Below are 11,340 nucleotides of genomic sequence, written 5' to 3'. Positions count from 1 at the left end.
AGGGTAGTTTACAAAAACTCTGATTATACTAAAGTGAGTAAGAGTAGACTTTGTTGTTCTCATCGGTAATGAAAAATACATATACGACAGTTTTCATTAGAAGGTATTAAATATCGAGGACGTTTTCTCCCTTAAAATTTCTAAGGCTTTTGGAAGAGCTGAAAGATAACAATTGACAAAAATAGTCATCGCAATGGTCCCAAACTTTTCCCAAATGAAAGAGACATTTATACCATGGTATCTCGTTAGTTCTGATGGCACTCTAAACAAAAACGTACAACATACAGTTTATTCCTAACCTGCCAGTCTGTAATTACTACCTTCTAGGGGTGTCCATATCTGTTAACAGCTGCAAGAGGTCATTCACATAGAATATCATTTGGTGATCAGAAATTATTTTCCTCATTTCACAGATGAGCAAACTGAGGTTCAGAGAAACTGGAGTAAGGCCATAGTACCGTTAAATCTTTCCCTTTTTGTAGCTCCTTGGAGCTCACGTCTGCTTGCTAGATGGTATGCTGCCTGACTCATGAATCATTCAGTAAAACCAATTCAATCTTTAAAATTGACTTTGCTGAATTATGTTTTTTAGCAGCAGCTTAGTGACTGAGTAAGGGGAGAGGGAGGGAGGATGGTGGAATTTGGAAATGATGACTAAACGGTACTAAAATGTTTCATTGTGGAGGGGATGACAAATGTTCTAAAATTGATTGTGGTATGGTTGCTCACCTTTATGAATATACTAAAGCCGTGGAATTTTATACTTTAAATGGGTGAATTGTATGTACGTGAATTATATCTCCATAAAGCTGTTACCAAGAAAAAAAAAAAGTAATTGTACAATCAACCCCCATGTGCTCATCAGCAATAGTCAACATTTTCCCCACCCGATTTCATATCCCCACATAGTTAAGAGGCCTTAATTTCCAACTCTGATTTTTTCTGAGATGGCCAAAATTTGCATACATGCTTTAAAAGGTATCACTTATTATATTTATTAGGCACTTAAAGGTTTCAGGAAAACCAGACACTAATATCCTTTTGAAATTTCTCAGAGAGTAGTTCTCAAACCTTGTTGTGTGTGTTGGGGGGAAGAGGGGTATTTAAAATCCCGTTGCTTTGGTGGCACCATACAGCAATTAAATCAGAATGTCTGGGGGCTATAGCAGGGCATCAATAGGTTTAACGATTCTCCGGGTGATTCCAATGTGCAGTAGTTTGTGAAATATAATTTAACTACATAAATTGTGAAAGATGTTTCGGTAGATAGGATCAAATCTGTTAACCTTATGATTTAACTAATTGTGATCAAAGAATAAAATAAAATTTTTATGCAAAAACATCAGGATTGGAAAGTTGAACTTAAAATTTTTCAAAATGTATAATTAAAATTTCAACTTATTCAATATTTAAATATTTAGATCAGAAAATCGTTAAATATACTTTCCTCAGTCAGCAACATCCTCCCTGGGTTTAAAAACCAGAAGGACAGCTGGATCACCAAGTGTTTCCCAAGCAGGTACTCTGGATTGCAGGCGAGTTCAAGTGCAGGAGACCCATTTCTTTTCGCCAGTGGCCCCGGAAAAGGATCCCACTGGCCAGGAAGTTTCATCTGGGATCCCCGGAGCCTCGGCAATGGCTCCAGGGTGACTTCTTGGACCACCCCCGTTTCCCCGCCCTACCCAAGCGGCTGAAAAGCGCCAGGACGGACGGTCGGAGCCGGCGAAATGGGCCCGCGAGCCCGGCCGGCGCTTCTCCTCCTGATTCTCCTGCGGACGGTGGCCACGCAGGGGCGACCGCCGCGTGAGTCCGGGGGCTGCAGGCCAGAGAGGGGAGCGGGGGGTGGGGGGAGGAAAAATCGAAACTAGCTTTTCTTAGCGATTGGGAGTTCGCTAAGCTCGGAACGACTGCTCAGCCCTGTGCACGGTCCCCTCCCCCAACTTTCCCCGGAGGGGACTTGGGTCACTGGGGTGCAGATGGGGTTACGGGGCCTCTCGCCCCAAGACCTCCACGCCCACCCCCGGCCCGCTAGCTGTCCCTGCTGCTATGGAAGAACCACCCACTCCCTCCTCCGAGCGTGACGTTTCTAGGTATAAACCTTTTCTCATCGAGGCCAAGGATTAGGGGTCCTTGGACTCGGATCTCGGTATTCTTGTTTCTACTGGTGGTTGTGTCGTTTTACCCCCGATCATCCCCAAACAGGAAGTTCTTTTCACCAAGGGCGACCTCGGCCGGAGCGCCCCCTCGGTGTTTCCTTTCCCGGGCGCTCTAAGGGTTGGGAGACATTGGGACGAGCGAACGCACGGCGGACCCATCTGGGTTTCCATTTCAGAACCACTGGCGCTGTGGGTGGGAGGTTCTTGACAGAGGTCGGCCTAGGGACTGACTGACTCTTGGTGATTGTTCTTTTGCCTGGAAAAATAACATATCTGCTGTTTTTGAACTTTTGAACTGAATCGCACAGTTCTCCTTTTCAGCCCGGAGTTGTTGATTTGCAGTGTTAATAGTATTGTATAATTAACCGGCCTTTACTAAAGGATGCCAAAAGGATGGTAATTAACATGTAAGTAATGACCCCAGTTTTAAATCGCCTTCAGATCTGTGATCCTGTTTGGCTCTACTATGCATTTGGGAGGTAGGAGCTATTCGTATGTTGATTTTACTCATGGTTAACGACCTCAGGTTAAATCCTTTCCCCAGGTTACAAAGAATTCAGGCGATCTGGTTTTCTGACACTAAATGAAGTGCCACTGGTTCTAATCTTAGCTGACAGTGTTCGATCTTACTGTTGTCTGGTACAGCTCTGGACGCTTCATACTTTGTCATGTAGCCTCAGAACCACACTTGGAGGGTAGCTAGTATGTGTATCCACACTTTATAGATGACGAGAATGAGATAAGACTTGCTCACAGGTGGTGACTTTGTTCAATGTTACTCAGGGCTTTTGAGGCAGAGCCCGTGTCTCCACTTCATAGCTGCGATTCTTAAAAGTCACACTGCGTTAGAGGTTGAATCATAACATTTGTTGGACACAAGTCTTCACTGTTCACAAGTATTGAAGGAACACCACCCATGTGTTACGCTGTTCTAGACCCAGGAGAGAGCAGGGAGCCTAGTCCTCTGGTGCTTTGTATTCAAGTAGACGGGGATGACAATACACAAAAGGATAGAGAGCATCAGGTAATGGGTGCCCTGAAGGCATGTGAAGCACAGAGATCAGGGCAGGCCACTCTCCCTGGCTGGGTTTGAACAGATACCCGAAGGAAGTAGAGGTGATGCTGCCTGGGAGGAGCGCTTCCCGGACAGGCTGGGGAGACATGGCAAGGATTCGCAACCTCAGCACTACTGACTTTTTTTGTTGTGGGGACCGTCGTGTGCATTGTAGGATGTTTAGCAGCATCCCTGTCCTTTACTCACTGGATGTTAGTACACTCCCCAGTTGTGACAACAGAAAATGTGCCCAGACACTGCCAAAGGTCCCTTAAGAGACGAAATGTCCTGGTTGAAGAAAGAGCAAGGGCGCCGCTGCAGCAGGAGCGCAGGGGCCGGAGGCCTAGAACAGGCAATGGGCTCAGCAGAGGAGCCGCGGGCGAGTCTCCTGGGGCCTCACAGGCTACAGTGTGGATTCCAGCCCAGCAGTGATGTGATCAAGCACAGCTGTTGAAAAGATTGCTCCAGCTGCTCTGTGGAACGCATAGTGAAGGGGGCAACGATAAAAACAGCGCAAGCAGACAGGCGGGAGTTGATGGACTGGGCCGGTGGGAGCAGGAGTGGTGGCGAGAAACGGTTGTATTCTGGATCTATTTTGAAGGAAGTTGCTGAGGGATCTATGAAGGATCACGTGACAGACAAAGTCGAAGGTGCCTCTGCTATTATTTTATTTTATTTTTATTTTATCGGCCTGAGCAACAGGGGCATAGGTGAGGCCATTTCTGAGATGGTGAAGGCGGAAGAAAGAGCAGTTTGGGGGAAACCAGGAGCCTGGTTTTGGACTTGTTCAAGTTTGAGATTCCAGTGAGTCATCCAACTGGTGGTATCATGTAGGCAGTTGGAGTGTAAGAGTCTAGAGTTCACGGCCAGAGACAAAAATCTAGAAGTCAGCATTTAGTCACCCAACAGGTGTGTATTAAGCACGTACTACATGCCAGACACTGTTCTAGGCATTGTGGATACATCCCTGAACTCCCTCATTCTAGAATTGAGGGGAGGTGTAAGGAAGCTCTCATTGCCCAGAAGTTTGTCCTCTTGGGCTTACTGGAGTTTTTCTCTATTTGCATTTGATTGGGAACAGTTTTGCTGCTGAAAAGCTGCCCTGAGCTGTTTATCAGCACATCTTCCAGCATTTGACAGCAAACATTTACAGGCAGACCTCAGAGGTATTGTGGGTTCGGTTTCAGACCACCACAATAAAGGGAATGTCACAGTAAAGCTACTCACATGAAGTTTTTGGCTTCCCAGTACATATTCAAATTATGTTTACTACACTGTATTCTATTAAGCGTGGAAGAGCATTGCCTTAAAAAAACAACATACATACCTTAATTTAAAAGTACTTTATCGCTGAGAAACGTTAACCATCATGTGAGCCTTCAGAGAGGCAAAATCTTTTTATAATGGTAACATCAAAGATCACTGATCACAGATCACCATAACAAATATAATAATAATGAAAAAGCTGGAGATCTTGTGAGAATTACCAAAATGTGACGCAGAGACATAAAGTGAGCAAAGGCTGTTGGAAAAGTGGTGCTGATAGACTTGCTTGACACGGGGTTGCCACAAACCTTCAATTTGTAAAAAACACATTAGCTGCAGAGTGCAGTAAAACGAAGTCTGTCTGTACACTGTAAAGCATTTAGAGATGGAAGTAGTGAAAAAAAACAATAACTCCTCTGGACTTGGATCTAATTGGCTCTGAGCACTAGCTCTCGAGCTCAACTGCCCTAGCTAGACACACCTTGGCATTTTCTAGAGTCTGTTGGATCCAAGGGAGGCTGCTATAACTGTGACTGCTGGGGCAGAGGCCGGGGCCTGCAATGGGGTGGCAGGCACACGTGGCAGACGGGCGCAAGGGGAGAGCAGACGGGAGGGGCATGCGGAGGGAAGGCAGGCACCGCATGTCACTTTCACGGGGTGGGACCAGACACAGCTGGTACCAGTTGATTCAGAAGGCCTGCCTCCCAGTTCCCCAGGCAGCTCACAGAGAAGGCCTGTCGCCCTCTGCCCAGGGTCACACTCCCTGCGCTTCCTCTTCATGGGTGCCTCCGAGCCAGACCTTGGGCTGCCCCTGTTTGAGGCCTTGGGCTACGTGGACGACCAGCTGTTCGTGTCCTACGATCACGAGAGTCGCCGTGCCGAGCCTCGTGCCCCGTGGCTCTGGGGCAGGGCCACCAGCCAGCTGTGGCTGCAGCTGAGCCAGAGCCTGAAAGGCTGGGATCACATGTTCACCGTGGATTTCTGGACCATCATGGACAACCACAACCAGAGCAAGGGTATGTGGCGAGCACGCTTCGCCTTCCCGAGGTGGGCGGAGTGCGTCCCCGCCTCAGGGATGCATCTTGAGGGAGACGACTGGCTATTTGAGATCGGGGGACAGGGAAGAGGGCAGGAGTTTGATTCCTGAGGTCACTGGGTCCCCGTAATGGCGAAAACAGGGGCCTGCTCCTTTGGTTTCAGTAACGAAGCTGGGAGTGCTGCCAGAGTCCCACACCCTGCAGGTGATCCTGGGCTGTGAAGTGCATGAGGACAACAGCACCAGAGGGTTCTGGAAGTATGGGTACGATGGGCAGGACCATCTTGAATTCCGTCCTGAGACGCTGGATTGGAGGGCAGCAGAGCCCAGGGCTCGGACCACCAAGCTGGAATGGGAAGTGAACAAGATTCGGGCCAAGCAGAACAGAGCCTACCTCGAGAGGGGCTGCCCTGAGCAGCTGCAGCGCTTGCTGGAGCTGGGGAGAGGGGCCCTGGACCGGCAAGGTATGGCGGGAGCACCCTCTGCCCCTCTCTTGATGGATGGACGGGAGGGGGATGCAGGGCATGGGATCCCCGGCTGGGTTTTCAGAGATGGTTGAGGTTGTGTAACTCTCTGCGAAGGTAACGAGGTCTGAGTTTTCCACCCTGAGGTCTCCAGCTCTGAGGTCTCCGCCTTACAGCTGAGATGTATCATCCAGCCATGAGTCATGGTTTTCATTTTTTTTCCACGCACGTAGCTATAGAGGAAGTAACTGTGATTTTTCTCTTGATTTAACCAAGAACGCTATGTATATTTATAACTCTTAGGATTTCAGAGATGCCAATTATCACACGAATACCAAGGCAAGAAATGAATACCAAGGAGGCAACCGGTCAGAGTAGCAGAATCTTGGAGGGTAAAGGTTACGTTCACAGAACATGGTAGTAGTCACGTAGGCTCCCTATCTTACAAGGCCCCTTTTTACAAGAATAATTATTGGGTTGAACCAGGTGAAATTACCAGTAGTATGTATTCAATCACTTTTGAGCCTCATAGGGGCAATTTCATCTGATTCAACTTAATATCTTAACAAAGAACATAAGACATGGGCAACAAGTATGCATATTTACATGTGGGACCGGAGAACAGGCTGATATGACTGTGACTATTCTCCATGTGACACCACATCAGAACCCAATCTTGGAACATGTGTTGGGGCACAAAATGGTGTGTCTCTCCTACAACTTGCTCTGTCTGCACAGGGAAACTCTTTCCTCCAACCCATAGAGAAAGTGAAGTGAAAGTTCTGGTCTTCCTGGCATGGGTAGGAATCCCCCCTCCAGATCCTCCCTCCTTCCTGTTCAGCGCTTCCTTTGGTGAAAGTGACTCATCACGTGGCCTCTGCAGTGACCACTCTACGGTGTCAAGCTCTGAACTTCTACCCCCAGGACATCACCATGAGGTGGTTGAAGGACAGGCAGCCACTGGATGCCAAGGACGTTGAGCCTGAGGACGTGCTGCCCAACGGGGATGGAACCTACCAGGGCTGGGTGGCTTTGGCTGTGCTCCCTGGGGAAGAGCAGAGATACAGCTGCCAGGTGCAGCACCCAGGCCTAGATCAGCCCCTCACTGCCACCTGGGGTATGGATGAGAGCCAGGGGCTGAGAAAACCTGGTGTGGGTGGGATGGGGGTGGTCAACAGGGCAGTGAGGGGAGGGTTGGCTCTGGGATGGGGCAGTGATCATGGGCTTTCACTTGCTTTTGCTATTTTAGAGCCCTCGCTGTCTGGCACCCTGGTCACTGGAGTCATCAGTGGAATTGCTGTCTGTATCATCCTCTTCCTTATTGGAATTTTGTTCAGAATCTTGAGGAGAAGGCAGGCTTCCAGTGAGTAGGAAGAAGGAGGAAGCCTCTTAGCATCTCTGACCTCAGGACACACTAACCCTCCTGCAGGAAGTGCGGCAGGGGGAGGGCAAAGGGGAGCTGGCATCCACGAGATGCCTTCTCATCTGTCTTTCTCTGGGAGCCCTGGCATCTCCCTGGGAGCAGGAATTAATGATTTCCCTCAGAATGAAAGCTCCTAATTCAACAGACATCTTTTGAATGCCTGTTATTTTGCAAGGTGCTGTTTTAAGTAGTGCGGGTGCTTTGAGGTTAAGTCACCTTTGCTATCTCAGAACCCAGGTCTATTAAGGAATGAAATCCATGACAGGCAAATGCAGTTAAAGACCCCCAAAGATCCTAAGGCAGATATGAAGCACATGCTCTGGGGTGTCAAAGGAAGGGATGACCACGTTCATCTGGGGATCAAGAAAGGCTTCTGGATCTTGAAGAAGTAGGATTTCTTTAGGTGAGGTTGAGGTCTAGGGGAAGTCAATGCAGATGTAGCAACTGTGCAAGTGGGAGAGTGTGAGGCATGCTGGGAGGTGAGAAATTATTATCAGTTTGACCCTTGACTTTACGTACTTTTCAGTCTGCATTTCTACTCCCTGAACATTGGTGGTGCAGGGGAAAGAGGGGCAGACAGAAGCCAACTCCTGTAGAGCCCTCGGGGCCTTTGGGATGTTATGTTATGAGCACTGGAGGGGCGGCGATCAATGCAGGGACTTAAATAAGCAAGGAGGAACCCAGTCTCCTCGATATGGAGAGTGAGTTGTTAGGAGGTGAGATGGGAGACAAGGAGACCAGTTAGGAAGCTATTCAGCAATTCCAGATGAGAGATAATGGTGCCTGAAATCCAGGAGTTCCTTGGGAAGGGGGTGACAAGAGTTGACATGCATGGCCGGGGAGGGGAGGAGGCAAGAGGATCGTAGGCCTGTGATGCCTCTTTCCTGGATCTTGTCTTTACAGGAGGAGCCGCAGGGGACTATGTCTTAGCCGAATGTGAATGAAGTGCAGCCTGCAGACTCCTTGTGGGGAAAGAGAGGGTGCACTTGAGGCGTTCTTCATGTTTCCGGACAGCTGGACCTAAGAAATAGGAACTGTCTCAGTAACTCTCTGCTCTTAGCCGTCCCCGTTCACTGTCAAAAAGTTCCCCGTCTAGGTTTCTGAGTTCCTGCTTCTTAAAGTTCTAGTTGTGACCTCTACCTGAGAACTGGCTCTCCTGAATCCCAAGCTGCATCTAGAGCCTGCCTCCATTTCCTGCATCACCTCAGACTCCATACACCTACGTCATCTCATCTCCTAACGGTGGAATGAGTCTCCTTAAATTTGAGGGGACTTGTGATTCCTTTAAACATCTGAGAATAGCTCTGAACCTTCTCCTCGGGACATACACTCTAATACCCCTACCAGCATTTGACACACACATCCAGGCGTTTCCTGGACCCACTCAAGTTTCCTTTTAACCCTCTCTCTATTATACAAGAACTCACCTGTTTCCAAGCCCCGTGGTCTCTTCCATCAGAGGGAGACCTGGACCGTTGTACAGTGTGAAGGTTGTGTACTGCACAACCCGAGGAGGCACCTTTCCCAGAAGAGGCATCATGGATGTCTGTGCGTTTTATGATAGTCTTCCCGAAAATGGGTGGGAAGTGTCTTGAGGAGGGAATGTCTTTTTCTAATTTGCACAAAGGTGCCATGTAGGTTTCCTTAGGTTAATGATACCCGCACTTACAATGCCAGACTTGAAGTAGCACAGGATTTGATCTCTGCTCACACCCTCTCCTTGTTCTGACAATGAAAATGATAATTAAGATGATGATGATAATGAAAATGTGGCTGACACTTATTTATAAAGCTCTTCCTTGGTGCCAGACTTAGTTCTGAGTGCCTACTTACATACATTATCTCAATAGTTCTTTGTTGCGAGTACTATTATCCTCTTTTTTTTTTCTTAAGATGAAGAAAGTGAAATTGGTTTTTTTTTTTGTTTGTTTGTTTTTTTTTGCGGTACGCGGGCCTCCCACTGTTTTGGCCTCTCCTGTCGCGGAGTACAGGCTCCGGACGCGCAGGCTCAGCGGCTGTGGCTCACGGGCCCAGCCACACCGCGGCATGCGGGATCTTCCCGGACCGGGGCACGAACCCGTGTCCCCTGTATCGGCAGGCGGACTCCCAACCACTGTGCCACCAGGGAAGCCCCAACCTGGCTCTTTGATCCAGCTCTTTGGCGCTGCATTCAGATGGTTAGATGCCTGGAGTAAATGGGGTGGAAAGGAGATGGCTGTGGAGATCGCTCTTCTCTTGTCTCATTGTCTGTATTCTCAGTGAGTTTGACCCAAATGAAGGGAAAAAACAGCAGAAAACAATATCAGCCATGTTTCCTTTCAAAGTCCCTGAGGGAAGAACCCTGGAATGTGACCCCTGTTGCCACCACTGGCCAGCTCTATCTGGCATCACTCATGGGACTGTGATTGGGGGTGTCAGTTAGTTACTGTGTTGGACCTCACAGTGTCCTGCTCCAATCAGGACCACCAGGGTGGAGGCGTTTCCCTCCAAAAACTGGAGCAACTTCTCTCATATTAAAATGGAAAACTAGAAGCCACCGAGTGGCCTTGGTCAGCACCAAGATGCTGACCCCAGCATCTTCCTGGGGTCCTTGAGAGTCTGGTTCTCATCCCCAGCCGTGCACGTTCAAAAAAATTAATCTAACCAGGTCACTCAGGAATTAGCCGATTCTGGGAAAGTAATTTGTCTGACCATATTCAAAAGAGTACTAATATATACACGCAGAAAACTTGTGTTTACTTTGTGCTACCACGTGTATTTGGCATAACTGTGAACAAGGCTTTCTGTCCTGGAGGGCAGCTGCCTCAGACCAAATACAGCTCAAAAGTTTGTTTGGTAGATATTGAACTTGGTCAAAGAGATCGCAACTATTTTTTTAAACTTTTCTTTTTTTGCAGTTCCCAAAGTTCAGTGGATAAAAGTATATAGGATTTTTGCTTAGTACAGAAAAGTTGAAAATGAATTAAATTGAAACTATTATTCCATTAGCCAGTAATAAAGTCTATTAAAAATTTGCATATTTCCTATCATTATTATTGCTATATTAAAATATATAAAATTAGTAGATACATATATTTTAATAAATGCATAATTCATTGTGTTGTGTACTGCATGGTTTTCCTGATGTATTTGTCCATCTTATGTATAGACTTAATCGACTTAATCATTATGTTATTTTGGGGACATGTATACTGCTTTTAATTTTTTAATGTTTTGTTTCATGAAATATTTTCATTAAACCATGGTATCTGAATTAATTGTTTTTCTTCACACTAGACACATTACCATCTAAGCTGTAACACATTGGTCATTTTACCTCCAAACCATGGTGGAAGCACACTGATCAATTCTTTCTACTTAAACATCATCCTATACTCAAAGCAGACTGCCAAAAAGCTTCCTGGCTCATACTAAGCTTCCTACCTCATTAAGAATATGTTACAATTAATTAGGCAACATTTGTTTTATATTGGTTTTGTTTCACACAGGCCAAAATCTCAAGAAACATTCTACTCTTCACAGTAATACACATTTATTAACAGTCGGCAACTGTGGCCTGCTAATTTTTTTAAATAACCGTAGTTATAAATCTCCATTTTCTTTCAGTGTTTCTTAGCTTAATTTTTCTAGCCTTGTTCATCAATTCTTAAGGTCAACTACATTTGAAAAGTCAGATTTAAAAATCTGTACATTTAAAAATCTGTATCTTATTTTGCCTCTGGCAAAACCACTTACAAGGGTGGTAGTAAGGAGAAGCGCGCCATCTGGTGGCCAAAAATGTCACAGTGGCCTTTCGACTATGGGGTGGGAGGAGGGGGTCCCTCAGGGGAAAAGAATAAACAAGGGGTGGGGCGCTGGGGATCACTTTTGGAGAAAAGCCCCTGAAAATTTGAGAGCAAAGCTGAAACTATTCACCAGCTATTTGAATCTCTGGAATCACA

At 46.9% G+C, this 11,340-nt stretch overlaps 1 protein-coding gene across 3 annotated transcripts; it reads left to right on the top strand.

Moving 5' to 3' along the window:
* Nucleotides 1-1,502: 1,502 nt before the first annotated feature.
* On the top strand, nt 1,503-10,652 carry HFE (homeostatic iron regulator). Of its 3 annotated transcripts, none has more exons than XM_032649289.1 (6): nt 1,503-1,803; nt 5,229-5,492; nt 5,677-5,976; nt 6,818-7,093; nt 7,226-7,339; nt 8,303-10,652. In XM_032649289.1, exons 1-6 carry the CDS (start codon nt 1,728-1,730, stop codon nt 8,341-8,343), a joined length of 1,071 nt encoding a protein of 356 aa, XP_032505180.1. In that variant the 5' UTR covers nt 1,503-1,727; the 3' UTR covers nt 8,344-10,652. The 3 variants fall into 3 exon arrangements, with proteins under 3 accessions (XP_032505180.1, XP_032505182.1, XP_032505181.1); XM_032649291.1 differs by having other exon boundaries at nt 1,522-1,803; nt 6,818-7,050; XM_032649290.1 differs by lacking the exon at nt 1,503-1,803 and adding an exon at nt 1,873-2,090.
* The last annotated feature ends 688 nt before the right edge of the window (nt 10,653-11,340 follow it).

This window comes from Phocoena sinus, chromosome 11 (genome assembly GCF_008692025.1).
Source record: "Phocoena sinus isolate mPhoSin1 chromosome 11, mPhoSin1.pri, whole genome shotgun sequence".
In the NCBI taxonomy this organism is placed as follows: domain Eukaryota; kingdom Metazoa; phylum Chordata; class Mammalia; order Artiodactyla; family Phocoenidae; genus Phocoena; species Phocoena sinus.
Note: the sequence above shows the minus strand (reverse complement) of the source record. Positions and strands in the feature narration are given on the sequence as shown.

What these genes read in the sequence shown, in the direction of transcription:
- HFE (XM_032649289.1), top strand. Translation starts at nt 1,728, where the DNA reads ATGGGCCCGCGAGCCCGGCCGGCGCTTCTCCTCCTGATTCTCCTGCGG. An exon ending in CACGCAGGGGCGACCGCCGC is followed by an intron (nt 1,804 to 5,228) that starts GTGAGTCCGGGG and finishes CCCTCTGCCCAG; the next exon opens with GGTCACACTCCCTGCGCTTC. An exon ending in AGGGGCCCTGGACCGGCAAG is followed by an intron (nt 5,977 to 6,817) that starts GTATGGCGGGAG and finishes CTTCCTGTTCAG; the next exon opens with CGCTTCCTTTGGTGAAAGTG.